This window comes from Thermobia domestica, chromosome 7 (genome assembly GCF_964235325.1).
Source record: "Thermobia domestica chromosome 7, izTheDome1.hap1.1, whole genome shotgun sequence".
NCBI classification, from domain to species: Eukaryota; Metazoa; Arthropoda; class Insecta; order Zygentoma; family Lepismatidae; genus Thermobia; species Thermobia domestica.
The window spans coordinates 106792320-106809784 of record NC_137460.1 but is presented as its reverse complement, the minus strand read 5'-3'; the positions used below and the strand labels follow the sequence as shown (position 1 = coordinate 106809784).

Here is a 17465-nt window from a genome sequence, read left to right as displayed (position 1 = left end):
AATTGGAAACCTACAAAAACCAAAAAAGTAGCCAAATAATGGTCTGTTCAGAAAGTCAGAGCACAATCAACAGCTCGCAAATCGTATGAACGAATTACGAAAAAGAGAGCAGTTTGTTTTGATGGATGATGAAATGTGCGTGAAAGCTCCGAACATTTCCTGGCCCGCAATAATGTACAAAAGACAAAGATGAAGATGTGGATGAATCAAACCAATATGTCAGTGGGAAAGTTTGGACCAAAAGTGCTCGTGCGGCTTGCGATCGGGTATTTTCTATACAAAGAGACTCTTAATGCAGAAATTTACGAAAAGATTTCTCTCTTTGTATAAAAAGTACAACCCATGTTACCCCATTGTTTTGGCCACATTTGGCAAGTGCCCACTACGCTAAATCTGTAGTTAACTGGTACATGAAACATGAGATTAATTTTGTTGAAAAACATATGAACCCACCCAACTGTCTACAGCTCTGACAATGGAACAATATCGGGTAGTGAAGAATATTATCGAACGGGGTGATAAAGCTCAAGGCTGTCACACTCGTCCTGAAACAGTCCTTGAATTGATCTTGTCCTGGAAATGTTCTTGAAAATGCATTTCTGTTCTTGAAATTTACAGAAATGTCCTGTCAGGTTTTTCATAATTATAATTAAGATTTCAATTGATTGCTATTTTTGTTTGCAACTCCTGTTTTTGTGCTGAACAGAAATTTGTCATGATCTTGCATGTGTTGGTGGGCTTTCTTTCTCCCAACAGGATGGTTGGCTGGGAGAATATCTCTTCTTTCATCCACTAGTCTCTTAACCCATTCTTGAATACTGTCTTCACTAGCACCATCCTCCAGAAACTGTGCTTTGTATCAGTATCAATCCTTCATAGTCAGTCTATTATCGCAACAGTACTTACTTTTCAATAAAATTTCATATAAATGCTATTTGTGACAAGGTCTAGGTGAAACTTAATTCCTTACTATACCAAAGAAGTTTCTTGCACATGAAGCAGAGCAGAAGTCGCTTTACTTTATTGACAAAGTCAAATGCTATCTGTAGAACAGCTTCACTAAAGAAATACATGATGTCTATAGATGAGGAAATCACACAACTCTATACTCAGTTGAAAAACTTGTAATTCCTTTTTGTTTTCTAATTATATCTGTCACGCAATGAAGATGTCATGTACGAAAAATAGATTTTTGTTGTTAGTAAATTCGTTCGGTGCACAATTAAAATGTAAGAATGAAAATACATGTGCTGGATGAGGGTAGATTGGGTGGTTATAAGGGGAGTTTAGAGGGAGGAAAAAAGTACATTACGCTTCGCTTTGTGTATTTAATTATTGTGTATTAATACTATACTTGCATTAATATTCACAGCATAAGCTATTGTACTTTTCATTTCACTGTTGTGAGTTTTGAACCTACAGTTGCAATCCTGTTATACCTTCTTGTGTCGAAGTCCTGGAAAATTGGTGATTTATCCTGGAAACGTCCTTGAAATATCCTGGAAATTTTTCTGAGGAAAGAGAGTAAGAACCCTGAAAGCATCTCGAAACATAGTTGAATTCAAAAAGTACTAGTCTGCCTTATCTCGAAAATGTACTGTAGGTACTGTGCAGAAGCTTGTGGATGGTATCAGAAGAAAGCTTCATTTATTCATCAGACATAAACTTTAAGTGTAAATTTTCTTGTGTTTTACTAATATATATATATATATATATATATATATATATATATATATATATATATATATATATATATATATATATATATGTGTGTGTGTGTGTGTGTGTGTGTGTTTTGTTTGTTTGTTTGTTTTCTTCACACCGCAACATATGGCTCAGTAGCGCTATCATAACACCACTGTCACATAATATGTTCATGCTCAACGCATCCTCATCGCAACTGACTTATCACACTAATTTCAGCGTACTTAGATTTCCCCTTCTGACGGAGTGGTACAATATCGAGTTACCGCTAGAAACAAAATATGAATGCAGTTTGGTACCTGTCAACATTCAAATTGAATATCTTGTACTTCGTTCCGTACAATTCGATAAAACATAAATAAGAAATGACAATGCATTGGAACAGAAACAAACAAGGTAAATGTATTTTATTTATTTTAAACGTTTTTACACAATGCTCTTATGATACAATCAATACTTTACATTCCATATACACATCCAATAAAATCTACAATTTCACAATAAAATTACAATAAGGCCTCATTTACAACCTTTAGTCTTTACAACCTTTAGCAATGAAGCTCGTACTAACAAACTGTAGTAGTGCAGGAACAACGATTGGTATTTATTTACTAAAAAAAATGTCCAATTTCAAGAATATTTCTTTTTTTCAAAAGTTTTTGTAACAGGTTGAAACTTTCTTAAAACACCAGAAAAAGCAATCGTAAGTTATATGAATGTTAAGAATAAATAAATAAATAAACAAATAAATTACGAAGTTGATATTACAATGAGTTCTATCTATGTTGCTGTCGATTAAGGAAACAGAAGTTAAAACTAACAAACACTGTTTTTCCAACAAACACAGAGCAGAAATAAATAAATTTAAATGTTCTAATTGTAACGTACCTTCAAACTTCGATATTTTTAATACAATAATTCTTTCAAGCAAGGCATTTATTTATATCATTTCAATATATATTTTGCGTATACTTTGAAATGAATAGTTCAGCATTGGAGATATCTTTCATCGGGTGGCAGGAATCTACAATTTGAAAAGTCCTCTTTAAAAAATTAGTTCATTAACAATCAATTTTTAGGATCCTTACAGTAGACGGTCTTAAATGAAGTAAGCTTGGCCGTATAAATCATGTATCTAGCTTAAGCACTTTCTAAAGCGATACAAAGATTTATAATTTCTTTTCTTTCTTTCACCAAAGTTAGAAAACACAGTTGCATTCATTATCGAAGTTACTTCTTCTACATATTGGCAGTACTTAGTTTTTGTTGAAAGAAAAATATGATGATTCCGAAAAAAACACTATTTTCAGTTACTTGTATGTATTTTTTCTATTCATCACAAGTATTTAAATTTCTTAAATATAATAATTGAAAACACAATGTTCTTAAAACTTCTCGATGTCATGCGTTTATCGAATTATCAAGTAATATTATATAATGTAGTACTTAGTTGCCAATAACACATTCAAACGCAAAAATTAACTGTTTCATGTTCACATGATGAATTATATTTAAAGAAACAAAATAAAAACGGTCTTTGAGTAAAAACACTCAAACGTCATAGTTGCCGCAACAGTGGATATTTCCTCCATACATATTCCTTTGCAAATAACCTCATGAGTGAACGAATTTCTGTAAGGTTCTTAATAGCTTGTATAGTACGTTACCTCTATGTTAAAAAAAAAAAAAAAAAAAAAAAAAAAAAAAAAAAAAAAAAACTCAAATCTGTCCTTTTACTCCTGAGTTATTAACAGTAGAACATACGTTGAGTATATTCATTATTTGCTGGCGACTTTACTTATATGTATTTTACCAAGACACGACTTCCAACATCAATTCAGTTTGAGTGAGAAAAAAATATTCCTGCACTACAAGGCATTATACAATATGAATATGTTTGCTGTGTGATAAGCAATGGTAAGGAACTTGCCTTCAGACATAAGAACTGTAATCAATTCCCCTGAGAAACACACTCATGAAAATTATTAATTAGGCATTTAAAAATATTTTATATTCAACTTCACTTCTAAGAATTAATAAGGATTCGAAAATGTTTTACAGGCACGATTGGATAGACCGTTGCATTTGTTTTCAATATTATAAAACAACATATTTGGATCTTGGAAAAACTCTCCCATTATATAAGACCATATGCTACATAAATATTTTGTATAGAAAACTGATAACATCTTATTATCTATAACTTCTTATACGGAAATAGGCTGTATGTGGAAAAAGTAAATACTGTTCCTCTTAACCTTGCCATTTTACTATATAGGATGTATCAAAGCCCGGGGCCATAGGCCAACTCCGTTATGTGCAGGGTTACGAAGAACTGGAGAGAGAGAGAGAGAAGTGGTTGGAAATAGATGAATTTCAATCCAAAATGGTGGAATTTTTCCAATCACACCAATCGTTTGGCTCTATACTGGTAAAGTGCCCTATGTTAAGTGAAAAACCAACGTTGTAAGCTCAGCAGTCTTCACTCCTCTTGGGCTCTAGCCATACTAACATACAAGCATTGTTGGGTGAGGGATTTAAAGTGGTGTTGGTTCCCTGACAGAACAATGTGCATATTTCTATATCAGGGTGTCTACTAGAATTCCAAAATGAAATTTCGTGACTTTTTCATGACCTTTTCTTTACTAAACTTTTCATGACATTTCGTACCACTCTCAAGAGCGAATTTGGGAGCGAATTAGGCCGAATTTTCAGGCATGCGATAGAAGCATGCTTTGCTTGCGATTTGGTAGCGTCTAAAGCCGATTATAGACATTTTTGGTGGTGAATTTTGACGTTTTATAGAATAAAATTTTCTATTCTGTACTTACATTTGTACAGATAAAAAAAAAAAAAATCGTGACCCAAAAGTTAAATTTTGTGACTTTTTCATGACTTTCGTGACTAATAGACACCCTGCATATTTCCTGTGTTATTTTTGCGTGTCCTTACGTTCCGTTAGAATAGGCTGCTGAATGGTGAACGTTGCTTTGTCATAAGATGCCTTATCAATAAGGAGCCTAAATGACTGGCGCGACTGGAAAAAGGACATCATTTTAGGTTGAAAACCACAACTTTTTTCTTATCTTCTCATAACGGAGTTGGGTTATGACTGCAGACTTTTGATACATCCAGTATATATATAATGGAAAAAACAATGTTAACTTAAAAAAAAAAAATCACTCTCAACAACAATGTATTTGCCTGGCCATATAATCACAAGTAATAACAATAATCAACATTAGTACCCTTTATGAAAAGAAAAAAATTACTGGAAACATTAGACACTTGGAAATCTTTTTGAAAGAAAAAAGTCCCTTATAACTTATAAAAGAGTTTTCAACATAACAATACAAGGAAGTTAGTAATAAATACACTACAAGATGTAACATGCATAAAGTGATGCTGCAAACACATTGGAATACATGTGCAACGAACAAATTTACAACACGAAATTAACGTCGAAGTATTTTCATGTTTATAATACTCTACATATCATTCTTTCCTCACAGAATGAATGTAGATTCATAGAAACGGAAATTGCATGCCATTTCTTCAAGTTTTATAGAAGAAAAGGATGGTTATTACTTCTAGAAGAAATACTAGGCCCTAAATTTTAAAGATCAATGATTAAATAAACACTTAAAGATAATTGCAAATCACAGACACATATCCAAATCAATTATATATAACTAGAACAGACTAATATATGGCAATTTTCAGACAAAATTATTATTAATTCAAAAAGTTTGTGTACAGATACCAGCAAAACTACATCCCCACTGATATACTTACTTTTCTTTGTCAATAGTTTCGGTGCTATTGACTCAATTTTATTACAATGTAGAAAGAACGTTATTCCCTATATGTTAATGAAAAAATCCTACTCAATTTAATCACATCATCTCGAATTAGTTGGCGTAAGAAAATTACGTATGGAAAAGATTTTTTTTTTTTCCTGACCAATTCACAAAGCTTGACTCCCAAGTTGAATTTGAAACAGAAGGCGCATAAATAAATGTCACGAAGATGTGACAGCCAAACGCTCCATTTAGACTTAGTTGCAGATACGTATATAATGTAAGTATAGCATACTATATATGGCGAACTTAACAAGATTCTACAATTGGCCAAAGAACTTAAAAGAGGGAATGCCTTTGGAATATAAAGCTATTAAAATGTCCTTTTCAGTTTAAGTGCTCCTACATAATGATAAATTTAGTTTTTACTTATATATAATACAAAAAGGATAATGTGTACCAGCTGTTAATCCTTCAATGTCCTTTCTACATGTCCTGTCTACACATGACAATAGTTTCTTACATGCTTGTTTGCTATGCATTTAGTAGTGAAAAAAAAAAAAAATACGACGAATTTTATCTGCATAACAGTAAACTATTATAAATAACTATATTCAACTTGGGGCCGTGGTGGCTCAGTGGTAGAGCGTTCATCTCTGGTGCACGGGGTCTCCGGTTCGATCCCAGCTCGCCCTAAGTTAACTTTGTGGTGGGTAAACACCGTGTGCAAGGGTTTCCTCGGGTTTTCCCGTTTCCTCCCACTTTCTTCATTCCACCATTTCAATCATTTCTTATCATCACCGTCTCCTTTAGCCTAGCCGGCACAACCGTGGAACGTAAATCTCAGATTTCATTTTACTTTATATTCAACGTATGGGTTTATTGTAAGTATATCTCGCGTCAAGTTTTCATCAACAAATGTATTTATTGAAACAAAAACGACAAAAAATCCTAGTTTTTCTGGTTTTGAAATTAGAAACGAAATAAATTTTGAAACACCTGCTGTGTGAATCACTTAAATAAATTTCAACTAAAAAACTACGATTAAATTTCGTAGGAATCGAAAATTAGATAAATACAGTTCATGGAATGACCAGAATGAGATTCTGTTACTTCATTTTCTTCAGCAGCAACATTTACTTATGTAAGGAGGTTAAAAGAAAAAAAAAAATCAATCCTCGTATCCAACTCCTACTTTTCACCGGTACTAAGCGAACTCCTGAATATGATAGCGAGATACGTTTGGCCTATTTTATTGCTTTTTATTTCCCGAATTATATCTGGAAGCCGCTCCTTACTTTCCATGTACGTGACCTATAAAACCAATTATAAAAAATGAAGCTGGACCAGAGAATAATAAAACAGTAAGTCCTCTAAAAACGAATGCAGCCACTTTCATTTTATTAGTCTTGATAATAATAATAATAATCCAGCGACTTATACAATTTAAAGATTAATGAAACAACTGAAACTGGGCAACTTAAATTAGTGGCTTATTTTGTTTACTATCTGTGATAGGTACTTATGATTTCAATAGATTTCCCATTCATACGGTTTTATGCACTTATATTTCTTTCACCAATAACAATATGGCACTTTTGGAAAGTAGGCCGTTTATTAATTATAACCTGCTATTACTTGAACTAATAGTCGATTTCAGATCCTTTAATGTAGGCAGGAATTTGAAGGATATAATGGATTTCTTACTTTCTAAACTTCTGATATTGCTCGCTGTTTTTGCTTTATTCCCTAAAAAGTAATAGGAAGCATTAACGAAGAATTGTAAGTGCATACGATAGATAGAGTCATCTCACTGACACTGAAATGTAAATACTGAAATTTGTCAATAACGCGTTCTTCAGCTAACATGGACATGTTTTACCCCCGGATATTTAATTTAATAATACTTCATTCATTTGACAATTTCAAACATGTTAATGTTAAGTTGTTCCAATAGTTTGCGCTGCTGGTAGAAATGTTATAACGTAATACTACTTCTTCCTCTCTCTCCCTCCCAAGCTTCTATACCGTATTAAATTGTAATGATAGTGTCGTATAGTGCTTAAAAATGCTGAATGTTTGTCAATAGTGTTGTGTGTGTGTATATTGTTAGTGCATATAAAATATCAATGTTCATTCCTTAGATACGACAGAGAGAGAGGTTTACCATTTCCCTTGAACTCAGCGAACATTTCTTACTTAGGACAGAATCCCATTCTATATAGGCGTGATTATCATGAGAACTATTGACTGTAGTTTTCTCAGGACTGACACATCTTGACAAGATTTTCCACTTCCAACAATTTTAGATTCGTCACAAAGATGTCAAATATGTGCCTGTAAGCGTGGGTCCCCTTCAAAAGCAAGGGACTTTTTTTTAAAAGATTTTTTTTAAAGCATTCTTAACATAATACACATAAATAACATGAAAGTCACATCATTTTTAACAATGCTCGGAAAGTTTTCATCTGTCTTAGCCGTCATAATAAAACAAATCCAACTTGGTAAATAACCACACATGTTTTCTTAAATTAGCTAGGCGCTAGACTCGCAACCTGGCGCCCGGGATTTTTCGAGCTTTAGTCTTCAGCATCAAAATAGAAAGCAAGTTTAGGTTACTGAAGTTGCTGCAGATAAATTTATAAGAGGTAACACAACAGAACTTGGAAAAGAATAAATTCATTAACAATAATCTTGTAACGTTTATTTCTTTCCTAACATAAATGAAAATATAAACAATTCTATTTGAAATTAAATATCACTAATTAAAAGCTGTTGGGAGAGAATAAAAAACTGAAAGGATATTCTTGTTTGCCTCCTCAAATATACTATCAATTTCAGAAACAGCTTCGAGTTCCTGGAAAATACATATTAATGAAAATAGTAATTTTCATTAATATACAGCAGTAAATATGTTATTTTTGTTCTAGTGTATTTACATAGATATTATGTACATGTGTATGAAGCGTTTTATTTTTGCTTACATCAATTATAATACCATCAGCTTTTTTTCTTCCTTTCTTTTATCCATAATCTTTACTTTTTACAAGAAATTGGCACGCATCGCCAACTGCACAACGAAAATCTATTACAGTTTAACAACACATGTAGTGTATCCTCCATTATGGCAAGAATTTAATTTCACTTTCTTCAGCCACGAATTACATAATTTTTTTTAACTCACAAAAAAGTGTACTCTCAACAGACAAAGAATTCAGGTTATCTGCAACTAACTATCCGAAGAATATAAGACATCTTAAAGCAGTCCAAGGAACTTTGACATTATTTTGGAAACGTTCCTTTCACTTAAAAAATATGCCTTGCTCTCAAATAGCGTAATGTTGAATTATTATGGACAGTAGTTTTCATATTATTTTTAATTGAAACACACTACAAAATCAAGGTATCTGTCAACAGTACTATAAAAGCATTTTCATTTTCACAACTGAAATATTTCCTGCAATATGTTTAATAAACACCAGCTAAATGTATTTTAAAATTCCTACAAAAATTTTCATACACAAACAGCTTCATTTTTTAATACAAAAAAAATACCTAAAAAAATGATTAAGTAAAGTATGTTTCTATTGATAAAGTAAAAAGAAGTAGGAACTCTACTTATTTCAATTAGGTTTATCTTATAATGAACTGTCCAATGTTTAATCCCTTTTAAGTAAAAGAAATCAAATACTGTATAATTCAATAAGTAATACTTTTGACGCTCCATTCGTGTCTATTAGTGTCATTTCAAAAGCAGTCGGTACGATTGAAACGTCAGTCTAACACGGATGGAATATCAAAAATTGTATGTATTGAATTACGACATTTCCGTGAAAATTATGTGGAGTATACAAATACTGTGTTATTTACGTATGCATCACAGTTGCTGTGGTAGAAATTTTCGGTTTATCATTTTGGCACGCACTACTGAGTTCTTGATTGCCTAACACAGGCGCTAAAATGAAGTTTCTGCACATTTTATCCAAAGAGATTCTGGAATAATTCGCGTTCATCTGATAGCTCTTGAACATTTAAAATTAAAACGGAAGCACGAGACTTTATGATTTTAGCTCTTTCTTGTATTATTCTTAAAATATTGTAATATTATGTGTGTTGCTTTCTTCATTTAGAAAGAAACATGGCACATCAGCCAAATACTAGAAAACAAACTATCATCATAAAACAAGTAACGACCAGAATTCTCAATCAAATTCTTATTGTTTCTCGTACACATGTAAAACGAGAAATTAGTAAGAGAATCTTGTAATCAAATGAAAAGAAAAAAATACTGTATATAATTAGTCATATCGAAATGAATTCTACAACGCGGAAACACAAAACAACACCGATTAAGTGTTCTGTACCTCCATATTACAGAACGCTTTCCTCTTACAAGATGGGACTGTGAACTCCAGTGAAATTAGAAATACATTCCGATGAAAGTATGTTTAATTGAATTCAGAAAAGCTGCAATATTAACATAAAATTGTCAATTCAATTCAATAAAAATGGTCAGAATAATATTATGATAAGAATATATCTCAATATGATGATTTTTCTTACTATTCGCCAATACAAGAGCAGTTAATTGGTATCCAATACTAGCCGAAAATTTATGCCCAACCACAATAAAATACAACAGTACCATAAGAATTTGTTTTAATACGTATTTGATTTCATTATGAACAGATAATAATAAAAAGACGGATATTATCTATTAGACTATATCCTAGCAATACGGATTTCAATCAATAGGTGAAACTGATGATTTACGATCTAACGTAACTGATCAGGTATATATGAATACTACTACCTCACAAAGTAAATTTTGTATCAACCTTATAAAAATTCTCTCTGAAAATTTATAAAAGTTTGTCATAGAGAAGTGAAGAATTGGACAGTTCATTACAAAAAGAAGAAAAAACTCATATATACTATTTACTCATCAAAAGTTTGCAGATGATAAAATGTATTGTGTGAATAATTAACAAGTTTTTATTTCGAAAATTACTTTAGGCACAATATATTCGTTTATACCGCTACCTTACACAATTACCCATCCAGTCTTCTAAAACACATTGTCAGTCCAACTGTACAGGCACATATAAAATGGACAGCGAACTAGCAAAATCGTCTTATTACATTTGTCTACATATATTAAAAAAAAAAAAAAATCACATTTTGAAAGGCCTCTTTCTACGTACATTATTATACAAATTAATCACAAATTATGCAATGAAAGCACAGCACCAAATTTCGTATTTAGTAAAGCTTGCAGCTCATAATACTCTGTTCTTTTTCATTTGTAATATACAATCTTACTATATTTTGTTTATCATTTCGTTTTAGCTTAGGCATATTCTATTACTTGACTAACATACACAATATTTGTGCAAATCGTATTCCACTGAAAATAAAACAAAACACATGAATCATACTCATGACTTTTTCCATTTTATAACTTAATTATTCGTAAAATATTCATGATTTTTTTTTCAAATCTACATGAATTTTCTGTGCATTTTTGAAGATAAACTGAACAAAATGTCCTATGATCGCAGAAGACTTTATAACATATAGAATATACATTAATCAAAATTAAGTAGATACATATAGAAAACAAACTAATGTAAAGAAACACACAATTAATTACAACACTAACTCAGAACATATATATATATATATATATATATATATATATATATATATATATATATTTCGTACACACAGAACTGAGTGAAGCTTACGTTAATTTCGATATGAGAACAAGTTTTGGTCCACGAAAATCTCTAGATATGTCTACGTATTATTAGTAAGATTACGTGAGAAAAGAAATATGACACTTAAGTAAAGGAACATTGTCCTACTTAAGAATATTTCTATAGTAGGATTCAAAAATATTGGCGAGTGAAGCTACACTTCATATGATTATTTTCGGAAAGATATACATTTACTATCGCTATGATAGTGTCTGTTCGATCCATCGACAGGCGATAAAGATAGCACAACAATATTCCAATACAACGATACGCTAGCCCTAGTTCCCACCTCGTTTGAAGATTTGCCTCACCCGCCAATATTTCTGAATTCTGCTTTAATAAGGGCTTTTCACAAATAAAAGCTTGTTTATAGCTTGTATACCACTATAATATTTTGACATATTCAATTTACTGACATGTTATTTTAGAATGCATGGCTTACGTTCATATGATCTAAAATCTATTAATCTATTGCAAATATGCTCTTTTATGATATGCTTTTTTTTTCTCTTGTTTTTCTTTTTCTTGTGTGTGTGTGTACTATGATCGCGTGTAATGAATATAAATTATCTTTTTTTTTTTTAGTTTTTATTTTCTTTGGTCTTTTTTTTAAAATCACTGTAAACGACAGAAGTATTTCTTTCAAAGCAAATGACATACCAGACTAAAGATTAGTCTTACAAATTAATCTTCAAGAATCGAAGTAAATCATATAACAGAATAATATTTCGTTTCACTGTAACGCTATTACAAGACAAATTAAATAGTCGAGATTCAAAATAACAACATAAACCGAAGTTCACAGAAAGCTATATATATATATTCAAATTTTCACGACAGAGAAATTCAAGCTACATATTGCCAGCCAACAGATAAACAGAAAGTGCTTCATATGAAAATATACTAATTAGAGAAGAGCTAATTCTGAAATTAGACAATCTGCTAAGACAATATACATTCAGAAAAAGATATATTATTATAAGATCCTCAGAAATTACTAAAGATAAGAAACGTTAAAATTAATATCGAAGTTCTACATATCTGGGGCTGAGAGGTAAACTATGCCAAGCCACTTTTTGGCCGACATTGAGTTATCATATCTTTCTTTACTTACATTAGTACGAGGGACACTAGGAACGTTTTGAGATGTGGACAACTGGAATGCAGGAAGTGAACATTTTTTCCGTCAATAAACAATTGACGCAATTCAACAAAATATTGTCTTCCAATACTTTTTTGCTTCTCCTGTGAAATTAATATTTTATGGCTTATACTACTTTACTTCTCAGCCCCAGATATATCCTAACAGGATATCAGTATTCGGCTATTACATAATTTTATAGTTAAAGAAACTTTTTGCATACAGTAAGGATTTTCTTGTTTGCTCACTTGTTCTTCATTCAACACATATCTATGATGATTTCTTCGCAGAAGAATTATCAAACTTTTTCATTTACTTTTTAAGAAAACACGACGTATAATACATCACCTTTTTTGTTTAGATTTTTGTTGAGTTATACTTTTATCGAATTGGACAACATTCTGCAGGAAGGAACTTATCAACGTAAGCTTATTACGAAAAAAAAAAGACAAAAGAAATAATAAAATTAAGATTCTTCACATTCTACACTGCTTAACAAGTAAAATTGCAATTAACGTTGAAGATATCGGCAGGGGCGCCCGAAGAAAACCTTCTAGGGGGGGTCCATCCCCATGGTTGCTATATTACGTCTGGTATTTAATATACGAAGTTTGCTGTATTACGTATACATTTTCGTCGGGTGCCCATGAATATGAGCAGTATCTTGAAACTAAAAACCATGTCACCTAGCATTTACACAATGCTACTTAAGTGAACTAATAGACAGTTTCAAGTCTTTTAGTACTGAAAAAAAAAAGTGTTGTTCGTGTCATGCCTGAAATTTCGAGTAATAACTATCAGCTCATGTAATAGTTGCTTTAATAGTAATAAACGATTTACTTTCTAAAAATTGGATGAACAATGTAAAGAAGAGTCTTAAATAAAATGTTAACATGTAAATTTTGCGTTCTTATGACGCTGATAAATATACAGTGTTAATGAACAAGACTGACAAATTGCACGAGGTGATTCCTTACATCACAATAAGGGAAGTTCTTAATGTACTGTGGGGAAAAATGCAGAGTTTCGAAGCTAAGGCTGAGGAGAAAAAACATTATAGCACATGTTATTGCAAATGCAAGTGGGCCTGGTGGTCCATCGGTCCATAATACTTCCAACTTCCCGCAAACACACTCCATGTTTACTGTTGTCAAGGCTTACCTTTTCCTTATTTTAAGCCTACTTTTAGGTTCGAACATGTCTGGGAATTCCGTACCCATTGTATGGAATCCATTTCGTACCCACTGCATATCGCTAAAATATGCATTTTTGGACTGACTATGTGTGACTTCCCTTACGCGTCATGAGTCATCAGCTCAACGGTTGCTCATGTTCGAAATAACGCGTCTTTCGATGTATTTTTCCACTATTTTGGAGGCCCATGCTCCGAAATTATGCCTGTTTCCCTACAGGTACGTTTGTTGTTATTTTGATGTGAGGAACAACCACTTACAGTGTGTCAGTTTAATTCGTTAACATTGTATAAACCCTTTAACTTCTCTGGAAACTTGAAACTGCTAATTTTGCTGGCTGGTTCCATCTTACAAAATGTGGTCCAAATATAATGTAAAAACTATAGTATCGATGCAAACTTTATGCCAGTTTCAATGTTTGCTTAATTCTCTGGAGAAAACAAAAAACTAATTCATAAAATATATTCTATATTTTTAACGGTATACAAACAATGCAATTGATTAAATACAACATATACTTTATATCAGAATGATGCAAGTCTTTCTTAGTAAGCTCTCCATTTTTCAATAGCATGATACACTACAACTAGTCCAGATAAAGCTAACACAACTTATTTTTCTCCTTTATGGCAACAACTGTAATCACAACAAAGAAAAACGCGAAGTAGAAGAAACACGATGTAATAATAAATATTATCAAAAAAATTGATAAAAACTCAAGATGTACATTGCAATGAGCAATTGTCAATACTAATCCTTAGTGGTATAAAACGATAAGCATAGCAGCAAAACTTATTTTGCAAATAATTATTTTGTGAGATTTCTCGAAAATGGGAAATCTATACACATTCATAAAAGAATAGTTGACATTTAATGAAACCAAAATAACATTTATAGAAGAAAAAACCCTCCTAATTTGTGTCCTTTTGTAGGAAAAAATAACATTCAACAAACAAAACAAATAAACAAGATAGTAAAGAAAAAGAATTGTATTGCGCTAGTAATTTACGTAGAGTTCGTTTCTACCATACTGTTCAGCATATAACAGCGCTGTTCCAAACTTTGGACTGTGGCGACTAGAAATGCATTCTCCACATAAAGTTCTTTCACTAGGACATCCGAACGAGCCAGGCGTTCCGACTGCAAGTAAATAAAAACACACGATTTTAAATAATATATCGTTTCTGACTTTGATTTTAAATAACATATCGTTTCTGACTTTGATTTTAAATAACATTTCGTTTCTGACTTTGATTTAAAACAATATATTGTTTCTGACTCTGATTTTGAATAAAATATAGTTTGATTTAAATTTTAAAGAAAATATCGTTTCTGACTTTCATTTTAAATAAAATATAGTTTCTAACTAGGGTCGCTAGATTGAATTGAATGCACGCCCGGCAAGCAGGGGCATTTGTGTAACTGGAGATTTCTGCACGATATTACCACCGTAATTTTTAACTTATAACCACTATTATTGACTACTAACACTACCATTACTACTAATTAAACGCATATTATACCAAAGTAAATAAAAATAACACAAAACTTAGTGAGTAAAAATGCCTAATTTGTTATTTATATTTTTTTAAACTTCTCGCTGCGTGAAGAAGGGAGCCGTTTTCCATAATTGTTTTGTAGAAAAGTTTTGTACAGGTGATTTCCAATTCATCTGAACACAAATTTTGGCTTCATGAGTTCTGTTGACATTCTATCAGCTTACCAAAGAACTTCGTTACACTAAACACTCGTTTGACATACGCATTACTGACTGGTATAATGACACTATAGTATGTTATTTTGAACAGGTTTGATGCATCTGTTGATACTTTGTCGAAAAATGCATTCCATTATTTACAATTATTATTATCCTTTCCATCAAGTGTTGATATTCTACATTTCGAAACAAACAAACAAAAAAAAAAAAAAAATCATTGTACAGTTCATTTCCATCGAAACTAGCGACTAACTTTGCACCTGTCAAGTCATTAAATAAAAACAATGTTGAATTAATACAATAATGCAGCACAACAATGAAAAGAATTTAAATCTAGGTCTTTCTTACAATGAATATATAATCCTTGTAAATAACTAATAGCAAATAAGTACAATACATATTATGAGCCAGAAATGGCATAGATATGTAATTATAGGAATCATATAGTTAACCCGGAGACTCGTAGAATTTCAAACCCGTGATCTGAAAACCCTATTTATAATTCTATTATGTCTAAAACTTTAGTTAAATATAAACTTATTATTTGCTGAGCAAAACAATATATTTACTTAAGAAAACTAAATACTTGTGATAGTTTCGCCAATTAACTTTATGGCTTCATCAGACACTATGATGTACAGGAGTAATTACTGTGAAAATGTGTATCCTATCATAGTGTCTGATGAAGCCAAACTGTTAGCTGGTGAAACTGTCACAAATATTTAGTTTCTTAAAGTAAATATATTGTTTAGCTCAGCAAATAATAAGTTTGTATTTAATTATATACAAAGCAAAGCTTCTACTTATGGAAAATGAAACTTCAGTATCTCAACTTAAGGTGCAAATATAGACAGTGATTCTGAATTATCACCTACGGGGAAAAGATTTCTGAAAAATGAAAGCAGCGAACTGATTTAAAAAGAACATTTAGTTTAACCCTAGAACTCCCAGTGAGGTCCAATGGACCCCACAACTATGTTTATCGTTCGTACCGTTCGTATTGATTTAACTCAAATTCAATGTGAAGCCGTTACTTTTCCTGTTTTCAATTGTTCTTTTTGTTAGTTAAGTATCATTTTATTTCCTTAATATTTTCTCTGAAAAAATGAATGATATAGCACTGATTACCAGATGGAGTCCAATGGATCCCATGATTTTGTATTTTCTCTCTATCGTTTCTTAAATATTCAATAGTGGTGCCATGAATGTGCTAATATTATCAGTAATAAAATTATTTATTTTAGATTTTTCGAGTGCAATTTACCATAAGCTACAATACCAACATTATAAAACAGCACAATGTACTACAAAAAAAAAAAAAAAGTTTCTTTCTAAATGTAAGCAACATACAAACTGTAGCAGCCGATTTGACTGTTTTATTTTTAAATTGGAATAAACTTTCAATGCAACGTAGACGACAAGACAGAAGTGCGATTCCGGAAATTTTTAGTGATTTTGGTAGTATTTTATGTACTGACAATAAGTGGGAGAGGACAAAATATCTTACTTGTGAAGAAGTTAATCAATTGCTTCGTCGGGAAGAGTGTGGATTCTGAAGACAGTGACTACTTACTTTCAGATGACAACAATGAACTAGATGATGTTTTCTTGGAATTGAGTGTCATTGATAGTGGTTCAGTTGTAAATTATAATCAGCAGGAGACATTGGATCAACCAAGTGCATCAGGTAATGAAGGGAGATTCTGTCTCAAAAAGTGGTGAAATTTGGTATTTTCAACCACGAACAGCAATTCAAGTAAAATGCCAAGCAGAAACATTGTTAGGACCTTCATGCTTTACAGCTAGATAATGTAACTCAAGATCACCTGCTTTTCTATTGTTCTTTCGGCCTCCCCTGTAGAAATTGATATGTAATGGACAAACACAGAGCGACGGATTGTTTTTGGTGATCGGTGGAACGAAATGAGTGAAACTTAGTGAAGAAGTTTATAGGTGCATTGTTACTTATTTGTCTGTTAAAGTCCAAAAATGAATCTAACAATCAATTATGGAGTCGCTCGGATGGGTGTTCAATATTTTCCAAGACCATAAGTCGTAATAGATATCAAGAAATCCTAAGAGTGACACGATTTGCTAATGCAGCCTAGAGACGCAGAAAAAATCCTCCGGTAAACTAGAGCCAATCAAGGA

General features: G+C 31.8%; 1 protein-coding gene across 3 annotated transcripts in view; it reads right to left on the bottom strand.

Annotated features, from left to right (window-relative positions):
* Positions 1-2101: 2101 nt before the first annotated feature.
* Positions 2102-17465, bottom strand: part of LOC145690301 (uncharacterized) — a 136750-nt gene continuing 121386 nt past the window's right edge. For all 3 annotated transcript variants that reach the window (XM_081765074.1, XM_081765076.1, XM_081765075.1), the window contains exon 27: positions 2102-14737. In XM_081765074.1, the coding sequence (XP_081621200.1) occupies positions 14603-14737 (135 nt within the window). In that variant the 3' untranslated portion in view covers positions 2102-14602. The remainder of the gene's footprint in view (positions 14738-17465) is intronic.